Raw genomic sequence first — 24,596 nt, 5'->3', positions numbered from 1 at the left:
GCAAATGGAAAGTGCCATATCCGTAGCCCACAGACTACGGGTCCGTATCTGTAGACACTACCAATGTGAAAAATGAACTCTGAAGCACAGTCTTTATTAACTTTCTGATGCCCTAAACGTGCCAGCAGGTCTGAAAGCTCATCTTTTTAAAAAAATAGCCCAAATTACCCAAGACATTGATCAGAGCCAGAAAGTATTAAAACAGACTCAATCATTGCTTTTTTTATGTGCTGGCAGTCCTTAAACTACTCATCTGTGATGTTCTGTTCTGTCAGAAAACCTGATCAAATCTAAGCTTAAAATCACCTGTTTCATTAAAAGAACTTTTAATTGTTGTGTTTAAAATCTTGCCAAAAATAACATCTGCTTTATTTAATTTTTTTTTTTTTTTTTTTGTCTGACAAAAACTCAGGTACTTTTTGGCCAAACTGGGTTGAGCTGCAGGCTGTGTTGACACAAAGCAGCTAGCGGACAAGTATGGAAGCAAATAAAAAAATCGAAATTATACAACATTTAGTTTGTAGAGCTGCCAACAAATAATCACAAAAACTCAGCTTTTGTTCTGTCTTTTTTTGGCAATTTTTTCGATTTGTTTTGATTAATGTCATTATAATTTTGTTACACTACACAAAAGACATTTTTGAGTTCCCTGTACTTCTAATCATGGTTGTGCTTGTTTGCATACAGTTGCAGGACTTGATACTGCAGTAAAAATGAGCTCAGTGAGTAAAAAAATGTGACAGGAGCAAACAAATGTCCAGAAACAGCTTGGGGTTCAGACAGTTAATACCATATCAATAATAAGATCATATCACATCAGTGTAGTCCGATTAGTATTTTGTATTCTTGTTGGTTACAATAAATGTTGAAACTTATGTCAGTGGTGTTGAATCAAACATTATCCTTCACTGTTAACTGACTCCAAAGACAGAAGCCACAGAAGGTTGTAATCGGCCACACAAGTAGAGCCAAGTAATTCCCCCCTGCCAGAAACAGCCTCTGTATCTGACATCCAGCCACCGGGCATCCTAGCAGTTCACACAGACAACACCAAAGACCTTTACCAAACACTCAAACAGGTCTTTTTCAGTAAAAGCTCAACATGCGCACATTATCAGAGCGTCACACTTTTCACAGGGAGCATCAGAGGTAAATATCAAACACATGTGCAGCTTTCATGTTGAGAAAAAATAAACGTTTTTAACAAGCAAATCCCCGCTGGCCGGTGAGTGATAAGACATAGCTCCCAATATCAAAGATAAAACAAGGTCCGTCTTCACATTGTTTTTCTTTATAGTAGTTTCTCAGCACATCAGAATAAGGTCCAGGCTTTTGTAATTTGTGATGAAAGGCAGGACTCTCACAGCATCAGTCCTTGGACCTATGAGTGACCGTGACCTTGACTGTGTGTGCGTGTATTTCTCTATCTGATGTGATTATGTGTGTGTGAGTGTTTGTGCCCATGTTGTGTGTGGCTGTAGCAGCACAGCAAACTCTTATCACTATGTGCCCTGCGCTGTGGCGCCAATAAGATAACATCACAACACAGCTACTTTCAGAGCTCTGCCAAACATCCCTCTTCCTGCTCTCAAAACCCTGCTATCTCAGCCTCTCTGCAATATTACCGCAGCCCTCATCTTCTTCAAGAAAAAAAAAAAAAAAAAAAAAAGCCTCCCAAAAGGACCACTACAATACAACATCTCTCAACAGCAGAGAAGCACCTGACAGGAACTGAAGGGCCCCTCACGACAGGGCTTCGCTCACATCCAAACAAAAACACAAGGAAATGAGGAGTTCTTATTTTTCTGTGGAAAATCAAAACAAATTGAAGTTGGTATTTTTAAATCTTTTTCATGTAAAATGTTTGAACTTCCGTTGTCGGAGCCAGAGGAGATTTACAGCTCATAAAGGAGCCTCAGAGCGACGCAGCCTGAAGTTTTAATTGCTGCTTTTGCCCCTAACATTACTGTTATTGTAGAGTATCTGAAAGCTAGTGATAGATGGTGGTTTTGTTGAACTAAATTTTCTGGCATGCTCTGCTAAACTACTGCTTCCAACGTTGGTCATTTTTAAAATAAGTAAAATACCCGGAGGCTGTAAAAATGCCTCAGGACGAGGAAGAAATCAACCCGAGACAGCTCTGCAACTAATAAAATAGAAAACTAAATAACTTTTCAGTGACAGTTATTTTCTTTAAAATATGTACACTATATTTTACACTGTTGTGGCTGCGTAACTGCGATGACTTGAAAGCAGTGTATAACATTTTGGTGCAGTTTTAACGCTTCTAGAAAACAGAATATTTTCAGATAGGTTTTCACTTGAGCATTAATGCTGTCACTGTCTTTGAATCTAATTTCCTACACATGCTGGTACTCATATTTTGGTAACTTTTTTGGTGGGTGTAGCAGGAAAAACACCAAACCGACATTCTATCATGTTGCCTCAGCAGCAGCCTTGATTTACAGCTGCCATCATGAACATAAGCCAAACATTCACCCTCCTTTCAGCTTTTTTGTGTTTTCCAATAACTCCCAAGGGAAACAACTGTCTCTTCAGCTCTTTAATGCTTCCTAACGTGCAGCAGCTAATTGTTCCTGTAACTCCATCAGCCTGCAGTTTGATGCTGAACTAGCACCGGAAGTATCTGTGCAAATCTGGACCGACACCGTGGAGTCGTAAAACCAAAAGATGAGCACATGTTGCAGAGCATGTTGAATTCTGTGGGGTCAACCCTACAAGTGACCCCCTTGTAAATCAAACCACTGTTTGAGCCAAAGGAGAAATATCGATTATTGCAGCTTTAAGATTGCAGAAGCCAGAAAAATACGTAGAAAAGGATCTGAAGATCAGCTTCTTGTTCTCCCCTTTAGCAGAACGTGCACTTCCGACATGCAAAGAAAGTCAACAGTCCTTTGTGACTTTACCCAGAATTCCCTACTCTCCCAAAACAAAGTCCTCCATCTAATCCACTGCACCACCACCTCCTGCTCCCATCAGACTTATTTATAGTTATTTATACCGTCTCATCTGCTACGGTTGAATGAAACCTATGACTCGTTAAAATGTCCTGACACAGGCTGGATTTTCTGAAAACTAGGCATCGGTGCAGGACTCTAGTTTCCTCTCAGACCACTTGACTTACATTATGCTGCACGGTCAAAAAAATATTGCCTACCCCAGCCCAAATGTTGCAGTGTTTTATACCTCCATGGTGAACAATAAAATTGTATTGAAGAAAACTGCATTTCCTCAGATAAACTAACGACGAAGGACAACGACTTCATGAAGCTGCTGCCAACAAGGGCAAATGAAGCGGACAAAAACAATCAAAAGTTACTAAAAGAGAGCCAATTGTAAGTTTACACAAAGTCCTTCCTTTCCAAAGAGACCCTGAGGTAAAGTCCAGCGCAGCACTCCAATCAATTTCATCCTCCTTTTACGACCTGTCCATTCAAGTGCAAATGGTGCTAATCAATCATGCAGGCACAATGATTAAGACGGGCTGTGCAGCAGATTAGGCTCTCCTCACTTCAGGCTGGGTAATTGTATGCTACTTAAGCACATTGAGACTGCTAAGAAAACCAAGTTAACTAAATTTAAAGTGACACACTTTGCCTGTTTGTATTTATTCTCTCTGAAACATGTGGGGAGGCTGCTGAAAGGGCCTGACTGGACAGGACTAACAGTACAGACAAGAAGCCAACTGTTGCTGAAAGATAAGAGCCGTAAAAAAATGCCCAGAGGCGTTTGTTCTGTTGTTCCAACTCTCTGATCTGAAAGCTGGTAATTTAATATAAGAGACTGATGAGTTTAATCAGCTGGATGCTGACAAAGGCCTTTAGCTGGATAATTGAATGTGCAATTAATAAGCGCTAATATGGTCATTTTTGAAGAGAAAAACAGATACAGATCAATACACAGAGGAGGGAGCAAGAAGTCACTAGAGGAAGACAGAACAACACCCATCTTTCCCTCTTACACTTTTTAAATTCTATCGGCATATTGTCAAAAAAAAAAGATTCTTTTGAGCAAGACTGAACGTAACAGTTGCTTTAACAACTGAATGTCCTAAAAAATAAATAAACAGGTGGAAATGCACCACTTAAAGGCTTTTTCTACCTCCAACTAACCTTTTTTGCCCCACATATACATCTTTTTTCCAGCCTATTTCTTTGTCTTTCCTCCTCATCTAATTTTGCCTGTTTGCCGCTTCCTGTCAGTCACTTTCTTCTAGGACTGTTCGGATCACCGCTCTCTAATATTTTTCTTCCCTCCGATTCTTTAATAACAGCAATATCCGTTGCTCTCTGCTGGGCTAAGTGGCTTAGCCTTCCTCTTTTATCTCTCCAAGTCTCCCAAAATAAAAAGGAGGGGGAAAAAAAGGCAGGTTTTTCTACTTAGCCCTTCTAAGCCTTCCCTACCTCATAGATACCAATTTCCATATATCCACGCACATTCCTCCCATCTCTCTGACGGAGCAGTCGGCGTGTGTGTTTTGGCCTGTGTGTGCATGTATGCGTGAGCGCAGGGGACTTGCAAGTGTGTGTCTGTCAGCGTAAGCAAGTAATAGAGCATGACGTGTTCAAAGCCCCAGCTCTTTGTTCTGCTCAGCCCTCTCATCCTTCTCAGGGTCAGCAAGACCTCCAGGCCAATCTATTAAGAACACAGAGGAGAGCGAAGTGAAGGGAAAATATAACACAGTCAAAATGAAAAGTGAGCCTTCCTCACTCTCGGCTCCCCTGTTACATTATCTCCTATTTCAGCAATCTCAAAGCTGAAGACCTGGAGATGAACATAGGGACCGGAGAGACAACAAAGTCTGAAGTAGAGAGAAAAGGGAGATTGGAAAGACAGAAGACGCAAAAGCAGGAGGCCAGCAGCAAGACAGAAACCACAGAGGAGAATGACAGAAGACGAGATAAAAGCGCTGAAAGGGGGTAATGAGAAAAGGAAGGGGAAAGTGGAGATGCAGGACGATTGTATTCTGTGGGTACTGTGTGCTGCCAGAGCCATTCTTTCTATGATGGAGCTCATCTGATGGGCTGAGGCGAGCTCCGTCCCTCCGCTCCATCGGGTGTCGGGTAAAGACACGGAGCGAGACTCAACCTCATCTCAGACATTACAGGAGAAATTTTGATAAACCTGGACAGAGGTTCATTGTCTCAGGGATTACAACCCAGACAGAAGGAAAACTCTTAGATCGAGTCTTTGATTCCAGGTTAACTGGCAAATAGTACACCAGAATATCTCTTTCTTCTTAAAAAACAAATAATTTACCCAATCTGCTCTGCTTTCGAATGAGGATTCTTCATGAAATCACGCAAAGAATACACTTAGCAGGCATTACAGCAGCCAAGAAATTGATCATCTGCCATTCCCGAGCCCACTGAGTCTCTAAGGTAGATCAGCAATCCATCTTTCTTGATATTTTGCCTTTAAAACAAGTGGCTGCAGGAATGTTGAGAGAATATTGTTCTAATTCTCATGCTGATTTGTTTTCTCTTTCTTTTGTAAATTAAGATGCAGTTTAGAATTCCTATATTTCTATGGACTTTGCCTTTTCATTCATCTCTATATTTTTTCATTGTTCAAGCACACACTGCAATAAAAGTGTGGATATTCCGTTTGAGCTTTTGTGGGAACTCGTGTTGCTGTGTGCATGATTACTTCATTAATTTTGTATATACCAAAATGTAATGAGAAAATGAAATGCAATCTGAAAGTCAGATAACTGGCATCACAAATTGCAATAATGTTTGTGCTTGCAATTGCTTGACAAACTTTCACAAAAGCTTCCACATCATCACAGCAGCCACACTACATGCAAGACTGTCTGCATGCAGATACAAATGTGTTGTTGTTGGATTGAGTTCTAGCTGCATCATACATCTGTGGCACCCAGGTAATGGACTGTGTGTGCGCGCATGGATCCCAAAGTGTGCCGGCTGATCTGTCTGAGTGTGTCTTTGATCCTTCGCCCACGCATGAATGCACGTGTTTACTCTCAAGGCATTTTGGGGAACAAAATAATAGTGTGGTGAACGGGGTGCGGAGAAAAGCATTACAATGTCAACAGCAGTGGCGGCCAGCAGACTGGGAGTAAACAGTAGCCACGGGGTGAGTCATTTATCTGAAAGCAATTACACTCCGATGCACTATCACAATAACCAGTGGTTACAATAAATAATACAGTGGGCAGCACAGATGACAGTGATGGCAAAGGTGTGCACAGGTCAGCACAATAAAGGTATTGATTGCTTGTTAGAAGAAATGATGTGATGTGGGTTTAAGGTTGACAAAAAAAAAAAACAAGGATTTGAAGAATGTAATAAATTGGGCAACAGAATAGCAGTGATTTTGATGTTGGTCTTCGATTCTGCACTGATATGGGTTTAATGTAGTAAATGTACTGTAGCCACATCACTCACCAGCCGAATGCTTGATAATGTCAGGATGATTACGACCACTGCTTTAAAATTCACATTATCTTCTTGTGTTAGCATGGTTATGTTCTAGTAACACTTTGCCCTTTATCGGGTTTCGAATGCTGACAAATGTTCTGTGACTTCACAGGGGGTGATGGTAGTCATGATATCGACAAGATCGTCATGTGAGGCTTCTCATTCACCTTAAAGTACCTGCAAACCTACTCAGTTATTTTGGAAATAACGCCTCTGCTCAGGATGAAGATGGGTGAAAAGATGCTGGAATTATGTGAAATTCAAACTCCATGAACTAACAGCAACGATAGACTTTTGCGCCCTGAGGCCAGGCTCAGATTGCAGGAGTTTCAGACTGATTCCCCCTCATTTCACCCCTCTTGACTGCTGGAGAAGAAATCTGGTCTGGGATCGTAGTCTGCACCGATGTCTGGTCCAGATTATTTTGTAATGTGAGGAGTTTACAGATCCAGTCCTTAACCTCCCAAACCGCCCGCAGACTCATCTGGGCCAATTCGATGATATCAAACATGCTTGGTATTTATCAGGATGGTTACGATAATCACACAAGCTCCGGGAGCAGCAAACACTGTTGACAAGCAATGCGAAACATTTTAGCCCCTGAGGCTAACGTTAGCTACAGACATTACAACCTCCACTTCTCATTGAGAAAAAGATAACCCTTGTTGACCACATCTTCCAAACATTTTCTTATGCAGATTTGTGTAAGCCCTACGTTTTTTTTCCCCTTCTCATTAGCACTAAAGCAGTTTGTTGCACCAAAGTCTCCATTATGTTTACATCCAGATCCCCATGAGATCACATGAGGTGGTGTACAGGATCAACTTAACTCCCTGTAGTGTGTAATGCGGCATTATTTTCCAATCTTGAAATATGTTCATATCCAAGATCAGATAAAAGAATATCTGTACATTTTGTTATGCACCTGCTGCAACTGTATATCAAAATGTGATATTTCTAATCTGTTAGAAATGAGTTTTTAGGAGTTAAATCAATAACTGAAAAATAAAGAAATATATATGTCAAGGCATCATGTAGAGTTGAGAGTATGGTTGAAAATGGTAAAACATACTTAAAGGAACAGACAAAGAAAGAATTAAAATGTAAACTTGACAGTATTACTCGTTGGAAACTTCAAGGAAACAATGAGGGATGAGCTGTGGGGAATGTTGCACAGTGGGGCAGGAACATGGCCTGTGGCGACAGTACGCACCGTGCAGTGGTTCTGCTGTTGGAGCAAGGTGGGCACATCTCCTCCAATGGGCATCTGCTTGGCCAGCTCCTCATCCTTCATGCAGATCCACCTCCACAGCTCCTCCAGGAGGCCCAGCAGACGTGACCAGCGCTCAGCACTCGCCTCCAGATGGGCTCTGCCAACAAGCACCAGCCACGTTAATTATTCTATTACATCTCTTTAATAGCATCATCAGTATTTTCTTTTGTCAGTTCAAACATTGCAACTATTTATTTATTGACTCTTTTTTTAAATGTTTGAACCTTAAATACAATGCAGTTTCCTCAGAGAATTCTTGACTAAATCATCGTGTTTATTAAGGCTGAACAATGTTCCTCTTATATGGTTAACTTATTCCTATGATTGTCATTTTCAAATTACAATGAACATGCTCCTTAAATGTAGTTCTTGCATGTTGTGTCATCTTATATGTTAAAAGAGGAGCCGATTGCAAGACAAAGCAGGTAGTCAGGCAGGTTACTAAAGCAAATGTGACTTAACTCTCTGAACTCCAAGCAGCTTTTGGCCATTTTGGCTCCTGTCACACTTTTTTCTCACTGTGGGTTCATTTTTTACTGCAATAAAAAGTCCTGCACCAATGTGGAAGAAGCAAAGGCTACAAGTTCAGAGAACTCAAAAGTGTATTCTATGCAGTGTAAAAAAGTTCTAACGCTATAAACTATAAAAAAACAGAAAGAACAAAAGCTCAGTATCTTTGATTATTTGCTTTACAACAGTTGAAAAAAATCTGGAATCAACATGTGTAATATTTTAACCTGGTTTTGCAAAAAAAATACACAATACCTGACAGATATTTTTCTATTTGCATTTTTACAACTTTTACAGATTGTGTGTTTTTACACTACTCGACACATGAGCTCTAGAAACATGCTTCCCCATGCTGAACGTATCTCCTGACAGCTTGCTCCTCTTTATAATGCTGATAAGCCATGCTGCATTTACTTTATTGATCACGTATGTTTTATTTTCCTATCAGCTTCTCTTATTGTTTCTTCGCTGCCCTGTAAAAACACAGCCTGCAGCTCACCTGAAAAGTCACAGACTTTCTGTTAGGTGACTGGTGGCTGGATCGCACAGAACTTGATTTATTTTACAGACTTTGATGCAAATGACATGCATACATATATTTACGGTGGGTTCTTGAATGATGCACATTGAAAACAGTGATTTTGTTATATATCACACTTTTAGCTCATCTTTGGTTTCTTTTCTTCACAGAATTCCAAGTCAGACAACACATTCACAGAGCGTCAAAGTTGAAAACTAGAAGATACTTTGTTTTTTTACTCTTTCCGGCTCTAATAAATTAAATTGTTTCAGCAAATTAAAAAAGAAATCATGTCTTTCAAACCTGCTGGCAGGGTCTGAAGTTCAGAGGGTTCATATCATTGTAGTGCAGAGCCTTACAAGAGTCAAGGCAAACACAAAAATCTGGAAGCAGGTTTAACACAGCCTAAGAAAGTAATAAATCCCCCCAAAAAAAGCAGGCAGAGGGAAACACAACAAACAGAGGGGGTAAACACGAGCGAGGAAAGGTGGACAGATGAACTGCCAACGGACAACGGGAGAAACAGCCGGCTAAATACATCAAGGTAATGGTCAACAGGTGCAAACAATCAGGGGATTGCAGGGAAAGGAACAAGAAAAGACAGGAAGTAAAGGCAACAAGGACATACAAGAAAAGTAAGTACCAAAATAAATCAGGAGAGTGATGACCACAGAGACAGTTATTATACCGTTTGCACCGCACAAGACTTTTATTGTTCAACTATATATACAGTATTAATGACAAATCAGTAGTATTTAATAAATAAATAAATATGTGCCATAGATTGTGACATGTGCATGTAGGATTGCAGTAATATAAATGTGGAAATAGCACTTATTAAAGGCTGATGGTTACATCTGAGCACAAATAAAGACATATATTCTTAAACAAGCTAGTAAAAACTTGATTCTCCACCACTGAAGAGAGGCTGCTGGGTCTCTACTGGAGTAGGTGTTATTAGTATAAGTGGATGCCGTTGGCTAACTGTGTGGGTGGCAGCACGCATGCAATATCTGTTGATAAACACTTTTGTTTTTCTCCTCTCCTCTGGACATAATATGTCTGAACATAGTGTAACAGACCTCTTGTTGCCACTCGCTGAGTTAGCCTTAATTATACATGTACGGCAATTAGGGCATAATGGGCTGTATTCAATCAACACACAACATCCCATCTCCAGCACTCACCCACAAAGGTCTCTTGTCTGTTTTTCTCCTGCTTCTTTCTGTGCAGTCCAGCCTATTATGTCTGTGCTGCTTGACCTTGACAACTTTGTTTTTTGTGAACCATATTTAGAATTTCTCCCGGCCCTGTTTTATTGGCTCTGGTTTGTCTTTAACTTTTCCCTCTGCCCCTCTCTTTCTTGTGCTGCTTCTCTCCAGCCTCCCTCCTCCACTTTGCCTTTGAACACCTCCATCTGGCCCTGTCATCTTCACTTCCACCTTCACTTTCTTCACCGTCTCCATCCCCACACGTCACCAATTTTCTTTATTTATGCTGAGGTTGTGGCTGACGCTGCACTATTTGTGTGCTTAGAAGTTCGTCTGCCATTCTGCGTGGCCCTTTGATCCTTCCGGAGCTGTATTTCATCGCTGTGCTTTAAGGTGGATGTAAGGAACACAGACATAATTGTAGAGCTGATAGGAACCACAATAGTTCATAAGAAAATCCCCCATGATACTGAATTTATGCAAACATATGGTTTTCCATGAATCCAGTTCATTTGAGGGGTGTTTGTTCGTGAACAGGACTATGTTTTCTTTTCATGAGCTATGAGTAGTGAATGTTTTAATCAACAGCAAGTTAAATACATTATAAGTTAAAAGCAGAGTACAGGGTGTTGGAGGGAAAGCACAGTATAGTGACCTTAGATTAGTGTAACTGATGATATATGCTTTATGTACTTTCACAGACTTCTATTTTGGCTTCCTTCAGATTTACTGCTCAGTGTTTTAGAGCGGACTCAGGGCAACCTTGGGCCCTACTTTAATTGAGGAACTGCAACAACAAATATGAAGCATTAAGCCTTAGTGAGTCTCAAAGTGCACCTTTGGTTTTGATTCATGTATGTTTGGCAGCAGAAACAGGCTAACTGCTCTGAAACGACTGTACCAATCACACTGAAGTATGATGGCAAAATCTTAAAAATTGAAGAACCAGAAACTGCAGGAAATTATGTTATTGTCTCGACAGCGTAGAGTGGTACTATGGGAACACACAGGACTGTCGTTCTGAAGCCAAAGGCAGACGCACAGAACAGTCAACTAGAACAAAAAGAGACGTAAATAATAAAGATGGCTTGGTGAAGTAGTTTATATGATCACATCAGCCTGATGCTATTTCAGTCAAATACTACTCTACACATGTTACTGGCTTTAGGGGACATAATTCCCTTCATTTAAAGTTAAACGACTTTGTTGAATCTTAGCCAAAATCTGAGATTTTTGCGTCTTATTACGTTTGTAGCAACTAAATTTTTTCGTCATCTGCAATCTGTTCCAGCAAGTAGGGTAAACTTAACAATCCTGACATGAGGGAAACTCTCAGGTTTCTCTTCTAAAGGGAGCTGACTGTCATTTATCAACGACTGTCGAGCTAACCCGCTAACTTGCAGATTTTCTTCAACAAACTCTGACTTTATCTCCAACTCCTCCCCTCCTGCTGAACCTGAAGAAGCTATCTGACATACAGTCCGTATCAAAGCACATAACATCAAAGTAGATATTGGATCATTACACAAAGACTATTTTTAACATGACCGCTTACCAATGTAAGGACGGAGACATTAATCTTTTGACATCGTGATTCATCCGCAGCTCAAAATAAAATCTGTCTTTCTTTTAATAGTTTGACTTTGTGCAAATTAAAGCAGCTGATGGGCAAACATGTAAAATACTGTAATAAGCGTATATCAAATAAAAATAATCATGAAGTTGTTTATTTATCAAGCTGTGATTGGTACACGGATGGAACATTCCTATCACAGAGTGAATTGTGAATATTTCTGAGGATGATCATGTTGTAGCTGAGAAGACTTAAATATTCGAAAACAAAATGTCTTTCAAAAGTGAGTTTTTGAATATAGGATGCATGTAGTCTTACTGTGCACTGATAGGTTTATATATTGAAATATTCACACATCTTCAGTCAGTTTGCGCCTTTTCAACTGCATACCATTATTTGGGGGTGATGCTGCAACAAAGGTCAATAAGTAAACTACGTCTGAGTCCTCTTTTCATCTTTGGTTGCTATCAGCTGCTATCAGGCTATAGCTGAAAGAAAAGATTTGAAAATGGAATGCAATTTCAGTAGGATTCCAGTTTTATCATCCATTCAGAAAAAAATATGTCAGCTATGCAATAAATAAGTGGACTCTGGAGAATAAAGTGCAAAAATGCATAGATGTTAACTTACTGCCTTCTTTCTCTACTCCAATGTTAAGGTCTGAACTATGATGCATTCATGGTTTCAGCTCCACTGGATTAAAATGGAGCCTCTGTTCTTTATTTACCCATTTCCACAGTGAATCACAGTATCAGAGTTCAATTTACCCATTCTTTCATTTCTTAAACCTGCTCTCTGGAATCGACCACAGCTGGATTTTAATACCTTTAAAAGTTGGAATGTGTGTGTTTGTGTGTGTACTGAGCTAAGATGTTACGTCCGCCTGAGCAGAGAGCAAAGAATTGCCCGCAGTGTTTGACAAATATTGGAAAAACAGCTGATGACAGAACACATTAAAAAGTGCATGGACTGCACAGACAAGAGACATTTTAATCAAGCTACTTCAGAAAACATTGGTGCAACAACTCGACTACTACACAGCGTTTTCTACGAGTGCCACACAGATGTTTAGGAGCTTAAAGCTTGAATGAATGATCATTACTTAATGAGAATTTTTTTTTGTTATTTTTTTACAGCACAACTCTCTAAGACTCATTGCAAACACTGAAATAAACAATGTTTTAAAAGTAACGGGTCTCTGTCATATGTGAAAAATGTGGGCTATGAATCATCCTCATGATGTAACTGTAGTTTAAAATGGTATTTTTCCTATTAAGGTGAGAGTTTTAATCATGTTGTGGAGATAAAATGAGACGTAATGGATCAAGTATAAATGTTTTTCTGCGTTTTATCTATTGTCTACGTTTTTGGATGAACTGTTTTATCCCACTTTGTTTTGTATGCAACACAGTGAATGTTTATTCTCAAATCATGCCTGCTTTCTGTCCATAGTTTTCAGACATGAGCTATGTAACACTGCATCGGTCTGTTGAAGTGATTCTGTAATTCAGACATAGGTCACTTTCACAATAATGTTCCTCGTGGCTTCATTCAGACATACACACCACAGTGTTGGAGAGTTTTGATATATGCCATTCACGCAAGACTGGACAGCACAGCAAGTGATGTATAAAGCATATTAATGCACGAATAAAAGAGCAGCTTATCAAGCTGTCCAACTAATGAATAGCCTCGTTTTCTTTTTAAATGTATCAAAAGAATTTGTCTAATTGCTGCAATTTACAATGTGTTTTCCTTGTTACTTGGTTAATTGTTGCCATTTATTTGGTCAATCTGAAGATGGCTGCTAACTAATGACTAGACTAAACAGCTCACCTGTGAAGTGAAGAAATGCACGCAGTGTGACCTTCTGTTAAGCTCCTGACCAACCCTGTCTCCATATCAGAGAACATTTTAATTAGAAAGAATTAATGAACGTACATTTGTTGTTCTGCATGTGTAATACAGTGGCTTGGAAAATCCAAACTGAATCTCCATGTAATCTCCTATCTCCATGTTAAGAGATACAGGAGAATCAGTTTGGCATTGGGCGAATTGAATCGCGTTTCCCTCCCAGGAAAGTTTGGTACGACCAATCATAGCACGGGAGGCGGGAGTTAATGCTGCGTCATCTTCAGCGCCTGGATTACCCATAAAACACCTGCGCACCTCCCGTAACCAAACACCGACTTGGTTTGGCTCCGATTTGAAGTTATTCCTAACACCGCTAATCGTTCGGAAGGAGTCTTTTGTTGCGTAGCCTTTTCAAAAATAAGTGTTGTACTTGATAGTACCCCATGTATTCGCAGATTTTTGTGACAAAAACGGCAGTAATCATTCACCGCGACGCTTTCTCGGCTGCATGCCGTTGTTGTTTGGACTACATGGACTTCAAGGTCGATTTGTTTGTGGGTCACATCCGTGTTACGCTGATTGGTTCTTTCTCGTTCAAGCTGCATTCGTTAGCCCCTCCTTTTTGAAATCGTCTCCTATCATCACAATGCCACACTGCCTTTATTTGTATTTATATTAATACATAAATAAAGTCAGTCTGGATTTTCCAGGCAAGTAATACAGAACAACTCTCTTGCTCTACAGATGCTCTTATGGATTCTGTTGATGTATGATCCTGCAGGTAAGACTTCAGCTTTTGTTAACGTTTTGTCACAGCGTGGATTACATTCATTATTGGTGTGTTTCAATAATCTGTTCTACAAAATCTGTTTTTAAAGTACATCATAATCTTGTGCATGCCTTTCTGTTAATGTGACAGCATGCAGTTAACTTGTACTTGATTACTGCGTTACAGACGACCAGCCGGATGCGTGCAGAGGCGTGTGCACCGAGTCTGCAGCCGCCTGGTGTCGTTTGCATGTAATGTAATCAAGGTAAACACAATGGACACTGTGTGTAATGGGCCTGCTCTCTGGTGCAGCACTTCCTAAATTGGATACTGCACATTCATTAAAATGAACTGACGAAGAAAGCTTTTCATCCAATATAAAGCAGCCGTGGACAGCACCACAATCATATCGGCTTCCTTCAACCACCCGCACAGGACCCAAAATGATCAAAGTGGCAACTGAGTGACGCTACAGCAGACAGGGTGTAGTTCGGAGAGTCTATTCTCAGCATGTCTAAGACATATTTTTCACCAAAATAGTAACAGCTCACTTTGTGCTGCCTCATTTAAAAGAACCGCCCACTTGTTTGTGCTTCTCCTCCCACCTGTGCTCTGTTCTCTCTGTGATGGGCACCAAAATACCACACAGAGGGGTGAAGCAAATTTCCTAGTCAGGACTATACACAATTCTCAGAGCACTACATGTGCTTGTTGTTGTGCTATCACAAAAATAGGGTCTCTTGAGTTCCTAATTTTTGTTGTTTTGTTTTCTTATTTTACATGCAAGAATCAGAATGTCTCTTGGAAACTAACTTCTGCAGTGGTATGATTCACTGGTTGGTTAAATTATTAAACTGAGGCAGAGACCCACTTGAACTGGTGCCATGATATATTTTCTTTTGAGAGTTAAGAGCAGCAGAAGAGCAAAACACTTCAATCTGAGATGCATAAGAGGGAGAAAGGAAAAAACACCATTTCAGTTCACAAGTTGTGAATCCAGTTTAACTGACCGGATGTTGGCTGATTTGGCCTTCAGGTCGCTCCAGCGTTGGTTCATGTCGTCCAGTCTGTGTTGGAGGAACACCGCTTCCTCTGAGCTGCCCAGTGCTTTGACCATCTTCGACTTGTTCCCGTCCACGCTCTTGTAGATGTCATTGTGGGCATCGATCTCGGCCTGGATGTCCTACAAATGGAAACAAAGAGAAATTGCTTCTTTAGGGAAAAATAAGGTTTCGAGCAAATGCACAGTCAAGGACAGCAGTAAAGTAAGTTCGTATCGACTACAACACTAAAAATTAGATGCCACAGTTGTCTCGGCTGTCAGTTTATTATTCATAAATCAAAAATAAATATTGGATTTTACCTGCACAGACTAGCCTGAAGGGAGTTCATGGCATATTGCACACAATGTTTCCAGAGGTCAAAGAAGTTTAGATTTTCATGGAATGTCGTCAAGGAACTCTGACTAAAAAGATTTTAACTTTTACCTTTTCACTGACTCGGGAGACTCAACCCAGCAAGGAGTAAGTCCCCAACGTCTGCCTCCGAACTAATGCAGCATTAGGTTATACCAGGCCTGGGATACAGTACGTAACAGAAATGCAACGTACTGCTATTCCAAAATGCTCTGTTTGTGTGTGTGTGGCTACAAGAGGCTAACACATTCAATACTGTAACGAAGCACGATTTTTCTGTGTGAGTGTCCTTAACACAGCAGCTCTATTACATAAGCACATTTCAAAGCGTATGTGTGAGTGTTTGTGTGTGAGGGCTGAACCACAAGGGGGACTGACGCAAGCAGAGGATCCTGTCAAATGTTTTATTTTTAGATGTGTAAAAGTGCTCCATTTTCTTCTCTCTCTCTCTCGCTCTCTCTGTTGGGACTCCCCTCAGTTCAACCTATTTCAACTGCAGATAAAGAAAAGTCGGCAATACCGTATGGATGAGTGTAACACTGCCTGGAGCATGCAGACGGATTTGCAAACGGGACAAAATTAGCGTAGATAAGAAAAGGGTAATGAGACCTATAGCCTACAACAGTACAGTGATCCAAAAATAATTCAGGAGGTTTTGTGTGAAATCGCTTCATTGCCTGAAGTTGTTGCTTGTGTATACTTTGCATTGTGGTATTTGGCATGGAATTGATGATATTAGTAGAGTTTAATTTTGCAATTACTGTAATTGTAAAATCTAGAAAATCTAGGAAGATTTGATGAATGCTGCTGCATTGTTTTACTATCCTCTGTATTATAAAAATAAATGACCAGTTAGAGGTCCTGTATTGTGGATCTTATCAGCCAATTAATCAAAGTCTACTGAATATGAGAAATGTTCAGCTAAAAATACTACAACGATCGCTCTTCTTACCATGACTGTATGACTCCTGATTTCAGTCCCGTTTTAAATGGGCTGCTTCAGTGTCTGTAGCTATAAATTCAGCCGAGCTGCTGCTTTCCATGTCCACTTCAGGAAGAAGACTCTCTCTGTCTTCGTGATTGACAGCATGACACAGGCATGAATGAGTGTGTAAGCTCAGTACTGAGCCTAACTTTCTCTCTGACCAATCATTTTTACATGTAAATATCACCAAATTCGGAGCACAACCATTGGTTAGAACTCAAGTGTTTGGTGAGTTTGTCAAATAAATGCCTCTGAAGTGAAGATTAACCTGTAGCCTTAATGGGTTGCATTTCAGTCACTATCATATTTTCTCTTCTGTCTGACATCAAACGGAAAAATATATGAATGAGACCAGTTTTACTTTCCATCAATTAAAAATGTTCCTTAGCTTTGCATGTTCCACAAAGCTCTGACCTGTGGACATACAAATAAAAGCTAATGGTATTGTTAGCCACATTAGCTGACTACACACTAACACTAAGCATTTTCCTATTGTTGGGATGACACTGCCAAAGCAAATAACTGAATCTTCAGTTCCTCAGATGCAGGCAGTGCTTTAAGACTCTTGCGTTCACTCTTACAGCCAACAGCAGAATGTTTGGTGTGTTTTGCTTGAGGCTGAGAAATTTTAAAGTGAGCAGAAGCAGCTCTAGAAAGTAAACAAACTTGATGGACTGTGAGGCAGCTGCTCTCTGTGAACAGCTCACCTCTGAGGCAGTAGGCAGTGAGGTGGCAGAATGATGCAAAGCTGAGCTAGACAACTATTATTTTCTCAACCAGTTCTGAGTAGTTCAGCAAAATTTGAAAACAAAAAAAACATTTGATGTGTTGGGTCCCTTTGTTTAAATTTGTGAAGTCTTCACCTCACTATGTTTAGTCTTATGACACAAGTTAGAAATTGGTGGCAAATGAACAAAACTGAATTAAAATTCTCCTGGCTTGTGAAGCTGAAATTTGATCTAATTGTGTGGATGCTTGAGGAATGCCAGAAGTAAACAACCCCGTATCCTAGCAGCTTTTACTTTAACAGAGCAATGGATTTCCATCAAATCTGTAAATCAAGCCAAAATCTGAAAATTATATTATAGTGAATATTGAATATATACTACCCATAGAAAGGTTATTTACTTTACATGCATTTTGTACAGTAATGCAGTGGTTCTCAACCCTGTTCCTCAGGACCCCATGTCCTGCATGTTTTAGATGCTTCCCTGCTCCAACACACCTGATTCTAATGATCAGCTCGTCAGCAAGCCTCTGCAGAAGCCTGATGACGAGCTGATCATTTGAGTCAGGTGTGTTGGAGCAGGGAAGCATCTAAAACATGCAGGACAGTGGGTCCTGAGGAACAGGGTTGAGAACCACTGCAGTAATGCACACTTTCTATAGTGGCACTAATGTGGTACTAACCTAATCATTAAAATCACACACACTAACAGTTGTATGCGGAAACTGACAATAAGCAATAGAGGACAAATTCTATTAAAAAAAAAGGCCTCATTATCACTTATTCACCCTTAAGCATACACACAAGCAAAACATTGAAATAAAAAACTAACACTAAGTGGCTGGACTGTATGTCACCCCCACATAAGTCATAGCCGGTATACAGTAAGTGGAACATGTGACTGCAGCTCAAACATTCTGAACAGTGTGTTCAAGGAAAAAGTTGATCAAATATAGTCCAGCCACAGGACGACCGTGTTACTCCTAAAAAAAAGTTCACAGAGTCATCTGTGACACTGTGCTGCAATTTAACGAAAGCCAATCGACATTTCACAAAGGCTCAAGCAAATCCCTCAACGGCGATCTGCAAGGATGATCACAGACTGGCTTTTTGACACAAATCAAATGCCTCTTAAAGGTTATAGAAGAGGGAAAGCGAGAGAAACAGTCCACAATAGAAGATGGAAAGAAAGACGGGGAAAAAAAACGCAAAGAGTAAAAGACAAAGAAACATTCTGCTACCGACTCAGCTGGCCGTGAATCAAGTCATTACCCAAGTGCTTGCCTTTTCTTTCTCTCCAGCACTTCTACTTCCTTCGACTGCACACACAGAGAGCTCAGATTGTGGGGGCATACAGAGGTGCATAAATTCATTTACAAAGAACCCTTTAAATTTCATCTCACCCAGTGAAAACCTGCTCAGAGCCGGTGGTTTACGTGTGTGGACGTGTATCCTGGGGGGCTCAAGAGTGACAGATCATTTTCTTTCCCTCGCTTGCTCTTTCTCACTAACATGCACAAACACAACACTTGTGTGCAACAGGTCATCGTGTCAGAAACAGCTGGCCTCTGTTTTCTAACCTCCCATGTTTTATTTATGAGTTATTGACTTAATACAAGGCTTTAAGGATCTCAAACTTTGGCTCTTTATTCTCATGTACAAACTGACAAACACAAGCTTTCAGCTCCAGGCTAGCTGGGAACACACTGAAGATGTGAAGATGCAAAGACATGCCTGCAGTTGTAGAAACAAGTGGCGTACAGTTGTCATCGCACACAACAATATGTCAAGTACATTTACAGCACTAACAGGCAGCTAGTGACTCAACTGCATTACTGCTTCTCTCACCTACCGGCATGCAGAAAAACACAGATGTGAGTGGGAAGAAAAGGCAGCAGAAAGGTTAATGGGTTCTGGGTCTCATGCAGACTGGAATGAGTGATGGAGGTTTGCTATTTGTGGGCTGGTTGGAGCGCAAATATGGAGTGACAGAGTCTCCCTAGAAAATAAAGCTACAGTTACTACACAGAGTTTTATGAAAGCATTAAACATAAAGTTAAGTTGTGGCTGAAGTGAAATACACTAATATGTTGACAGTAACTTTGCCCAAAATAACCATTTTACTTTGACAAACAACAATGACCCTCACTGGGCTAAGCCATGTTTGTCTATAGCCCACAATTAATGTGAAGGTCTGCTTTGACAAATTATGTTCATTTCAGGGCTCTGGGTCTCATTCGATACTAATTCTCTCTCTGCATGGTAGCCCTCTCTAACTAGCAAAGCAGGCCAAAACCAATTATTCCATTTTAATGAGTCCAATAATGACTGCTCAGACTTCATAAAGCTGACTGCATTAGGTCCACAACAACAAACACGAGGGAGATGGAGAGTGAAAAGTGGCTTGCTTCCAAAGAAAAATGCCTAAAATCTTTACATATCTACCTGTTCAAACTTTCCAAGCAGCTCCTGCAAGCTGAAATTTAAGCCAATCATCCTGGAGTGTGTGCTCTGGCTCCTCCGACCTCCTCCAGTCTCTACATGTTCTCTACTGCCATGCAGCTTGAAGGATATTAAAGACTTTGGACCAGTAGATAAGTCCTCCAGTGGTTATGGTCAAAACCAGAACCAGAAGGGTCTGGACTCAGATAAACAGTAAATCCAGAGTCTGAACAACCTCGAATACCCAGATACCCAGCTCTTGTAAAAAGTGCGAACACAAAAGGGTCAAATCCAGGTCGCTGTCCCAAAACAGGCGACTTACACACTTCACACACCCTACGGCAGCACCTGTATATGCGTGCCGGTGCGTGTGCTCGCCCAATCCCACCACATGTTCGTAGCATCCTCCTCTGAAAGGCAGCCAGGCTGAGTGGGGAGGGTGACAGTTACCCTGCAGTCATGCTTCCGAGCTGGGACTGGGATTCAGGGACGATTGGTGCCACTGGAGGTTTGACAAAGTAGCAGCTGGAGGCTGAGGGATGAGTTCTTCTGGCTAGGAACACGCCACTGAAACTGAGCGGAAAATCCAACTGATCTTGGGTTGAGGTCTGCAGCGTGAAGATAAAGGTTTGTGTCTCGAGGGGTGAGTAGGCTGAAGTAAACCTTCAAGCGGTCAAAGACAGGTCTGCTACTGTCCTTCAGCCCTGCTATGCTTCCCTTCCTCCACTTCCCTTCTGGGCATAAAAAGAAGCTGTGTACGATGTCCAGCAGTCCAACTCAGGGCAGGGGCGTTTGTTCTCAATTACTCTGATAAAAACACTATCCCTGCCGGTCACACAGCCCCACACACTTCAAGAGCAGAGACGGCGGCACAAAGAGGCACATAGTTTGCCCTCTCAGTCCCTTGAGGGAAGGTAACATGGGCTCAAAGACACAGAGTTAGCTCAGAGCCTGCCTCCATACCAACCTCTCAGGTCTCCAGTCTGGTCTCGCTCTCTCACACCCTCCTAATCACTGCCATGACTGGGCCACTTAGTCAAAGAACGCCTTCTTCTTTTTGTTGGAGCCACATGTTCGCAGAGAGCTGCCTCAAGACTCCACGTCTTGATCCTGGGCGCAGAGTCTGACTTGCTGGCCTCTCTAACTCCAAGCTCTGCCGATTATCTCGTTGCCTCTTGAGGAGGTGAAGGGGAAGGTGTTGATCTGTTTGCTATTCCGTCCTCTTTCTCCTCTCGCCAGGGAGAGAAAACTTCTTTAAAAGTTACCTTTCTTCTTTAGCTTTTTGTTCTCTCTCTGGGGGTCACACAAACAGCCGGCTGGTTTCCCCATTCCTCTCTGCTCCTGTGTTGCTCTCGCTCTCTCTGGCCACTAGCCCCACTCTATCACACAGCTGTTTATTATTTTAATCAGTATCCTCCCTTTCCCCTCCTCTTTCTACCTCTCTCTCTCCCCCCTAAACCAATTTAACACACTACACACCCACTTCCTGTGGCCTGCATGGGCAGAGAGGAGAGTTGAAGAGAAAAGTAAAGAAATCTCTGACAAGTTAGAAATGAAATGAGGACTAGGATTCAGTATGAACAAAAGTATGAATGGATAAAAAAAAATGGAAGTGACGAGAGGAAGGAAATGTGGAGAAAGAGGAACATAGAACAAAACAGTACCCTCCTGGTTGAATCTGAGGGCAGAGGAGCAAAAGTGCAAATGAAAACGTCTATCTGTTGAGTTAAAGAGTTGTAAAAACATGTGGATGTTGTGTTCAAAGAATGACAAAAGAAAAAGGCAAGAATTTGGGATGGTGGTGCGTTCAAGTGTAGGACAGGAGATATATAATCTACTGCATGACTATAAGAATCTTTTTCAGGCATTTGAATAAGAAAAAAGTATCAACGATGATATCTATGATTGCTCATATTCAAATTTCCCCTCCTAAAAATACTAAACTATAAAGGCCGACACAGTTCAGATCACACAATCTGAATACCATCAGCCTACTGGGGACGGCATTAAGCAAGCTGTGAAATTCCTACTGTAGAACAAAGGCTTTGGTTGACTTGGGCACCAGCTGTGGGCTATAGGGTTATGATAAAGAGGTGCAAGCATTAAACCTGAGTCCATATATTAAACCTGTGTGTGCACGAGTGTTTGAGTGTGAGTGTGTGCTGGCATTCTGAACAGCAGGGTAGACATGTGGTGTGCATCAAAGACATGCAGACAGATGGCTGTCAAGTGAGAGAAAAAAGAAAAAGTACAATGCAATCTTGCATATTCATAAGACAAAGGCTTTGAAGTGTACTTAGCTAATTAAAAATATTTACATACTCGAGGCCCTTAAATAGCATTTCTGATGTACTCTGACAAATATATGCCGTTTGAGGGGGGGCTCCGGTGAAGGATGTTAGATTAACTGTTGCGAATTGGCACATTTGACAAGCTCAACTAAAGCAACAATAAACGGAAGCTGAGATGAAAGAAAAAAATGTGATGGAACATGTTTGACAATGTTGGCTTGCCAAAGGTTTTGACACCAACTCTGCAGGCAACTCCAAGAGTGTCACTCAAAAACAAACTGTATACGCAACTTGAGGCAGGGGATGTTGGGGTTAATGTGAGGCTACATTACTGAGCTAAGAGGATTAGAGCCATTACAAGGGTAAGAATGTGACGCTTCCAATCCCTTGAGCAAAAAAAAAAAAGAAAGAAAAGTTGACTGAATGAGCAGAAGAAACTGTATCAACATAAACTCACTGATACTAAGGCGAGGATAGAGGAAAAAAACAACATGAAAGTTAGCAAAGCTGGGAAGAAAGAGTGGGATCAAGGTGGGAGAGAGAAGGAAAGAAGGGCTGGGTGACATATCTGATAAATACATCATGATAAAATGTTTAATTTCAGTCAATATCAATGATTACTGATCAATAATTGACTTATATTCATTAAAAACAGCAGAATGGAGGTTTATTGGTGTTACATTTCGCTTTATCACCCAAGCCAATGCTCCGGGAAGAGATTTTCCCATGATTCCCAGTGTAAGTTGAAGCTTCACCTTTAAATTTAAAGATTGGCAACATGTAAGAGCAACAGTGTACAGGTCAAGTCAATCAAAAGTTCTCCCCTTTCTGTCCTCTCTCTTTTTTTCTCCAGGTTGCAAAAACACGAGTACTGCTGTTACTGACTCGGCCCTTCATGGAGTTGAAACGAACATAGAAGGTTTTCTAGTCAAACCTTTAAAGCTGCACAAACCAATCTACTGAACCACAGTGTGGCCGACCTACAGAGAATTAGTGTGTGAACGACTTTTAGCTCAAATTTAAGGTTTTGATTTCAGACTCGGGTCAGAATTTTCCAGGGCGGTCAGTCTTGGACACGGTTATTTGAGATCTGCACAACTTGTAGATGATTTTTCTTAAAGTGGAATGAGTTGCTTGAAATAATTTGGTCATCATGCCAAATTCATAGACATCCAAAAGCTTTTTATCTGAAAGCCTTAGAGAGCTCATTAGAACTTGGCATGATGACGCCACACACTTCAGTAGCAAAGAGAACAGCAGAGTCTCGATGTCAGAGGTTTAAATAAGACACGTTCTACCTGTCAATCCAGTCCGTTTTATGGATTTGATTAATATTGATTTTATATTTCTCTATATTTTGACAGAGACTATGACTGTCATTTTTATGTAGCATTTGTTTCAGTTATTAATAAAGAGAATCAGGTGTTTGCTTGTTGAAAAATAAGGAAGAAATTAACCTTTCACAAATATTCTTTTCTCCACATCAAGTCATCCACCTTAGGATCACTTCAATGTAGTGGAATAAAAGAAGTTTTTGTTCTGTTTTTTTAGTCATCCTGGCCACCAGGATGACTATTTGCATATTATTCCCCTGGTAAAGGAAGTCAGAAGAAAAGACACAGCTGAAGTAGAAAAATCAGGACAAAAGAAGGAGGAAAAAATGAATATGAGAGCAGGGATACTAAATCTGAAATGTATTTGATCAAATACAGCAGCCTTATCTCACTGTCCACCATGTTGGCTTAAATATAGAGAAGACTGTCAAAAGGGAAAATATGAAAGAGTCAAAGAGCAGCAGCTAAAAGCGAGGAGACAGAAGCAGAACGGTTTACTCTCTCAGATGATGTCAAGAAGGAGCAGAGGCCATACTGTGGAAATAAAGTTGGACAACTATATCGCAGGACCCCAAACACAGCAAATGAACACTAGGGTGAACAAACACAGATATAGCAGCCTCATTCTAACAGCAGACCTATCAACCATGGTGTATTGCTCAGCAGCTATTCCCCTGTCGGATCGTTTAAGATTCATCCGATCCCATCTAATCCAGGCTTTCTGCCCCTACAATGTACATACATATAATGCCTGTCAAAAATCAATGCAGCTGCAGCATTCCACAGTAATTCTTAGCCTCTTAAATCCACATCCAATGAGGTTGCTTCCTGTGTCTGAGGTTATCACTAGCACTCCTCTTCCTGTTAGGAGGGCAGCTCCCTTCAGGGGAGATCAGGGCTCTGATTTGTGTGTATATCAGTGTGGAAAGTGAGGTGTTTTTTTTCTCTGTTGCTCATTTGGCAGCAAAACAAACCTGTCAAACTTTGGAACAAATTGCCGTGGGTGTAAAGAGATGAAAGAACTCTTCCTGTATGTTAAAAGGGCTCTGCTACTCTGCATTCAAATGTAAAAATCTTTTTAATTAAATAAACTGTGAAATGGTGCAACAGAAAGATCTTTACACTTGAAGGTCATTAAGTGGAGCTTTACTGAAACACTACATAAATGTTAAGCCTTCATTTTCTTTGAGAAAATGATTACAGAGTGGACATTAGCTTTATACATCAC

General features: G+C 40.8%; 1 protein-coding gene across 1 annotated transcript in view; it reads right to left on the bottom strand.

The window, feature by feature from the left end:
• Positions 1 to 24,596, bottom strand: part of LOC110953978 (dystrophin) — a 197,865-nt gene that overhangs the window by 83,106 nt on the left and 90,163 nt on the right. Inside the window, 2 exon segments of the mRNA XM_022198233.2 lie at positions 7,678 to 7,834; positions 15,185 to 15,357. Of these exon segments, the coding sequence (XP_022053925.2) occupies positions 7,678 to 7,834; positions 15,185 to 15,357 (330 nt within the window).

Source organism: Acanthochromis polyacanthus, chromosome 16, assembly GCF_021347895.1.
Source record: "Acanthochromis polyacanthus isolate Apoly-LR-REF ecotype Palm Island chromosome 16, KAUST_Apoly_ChrSc, whole genome shotgun sequence".
NCBI lineage: Eukaryota > Metazoa > Chordata > Actinopteri > Pomacentridae > Acanthochromis > Acanthochromis polyacanthus.
Note: the sequence above shows the minus strand (reverse complement) of the source record. Positions and strands in the feature narration are given on the sequence as shown.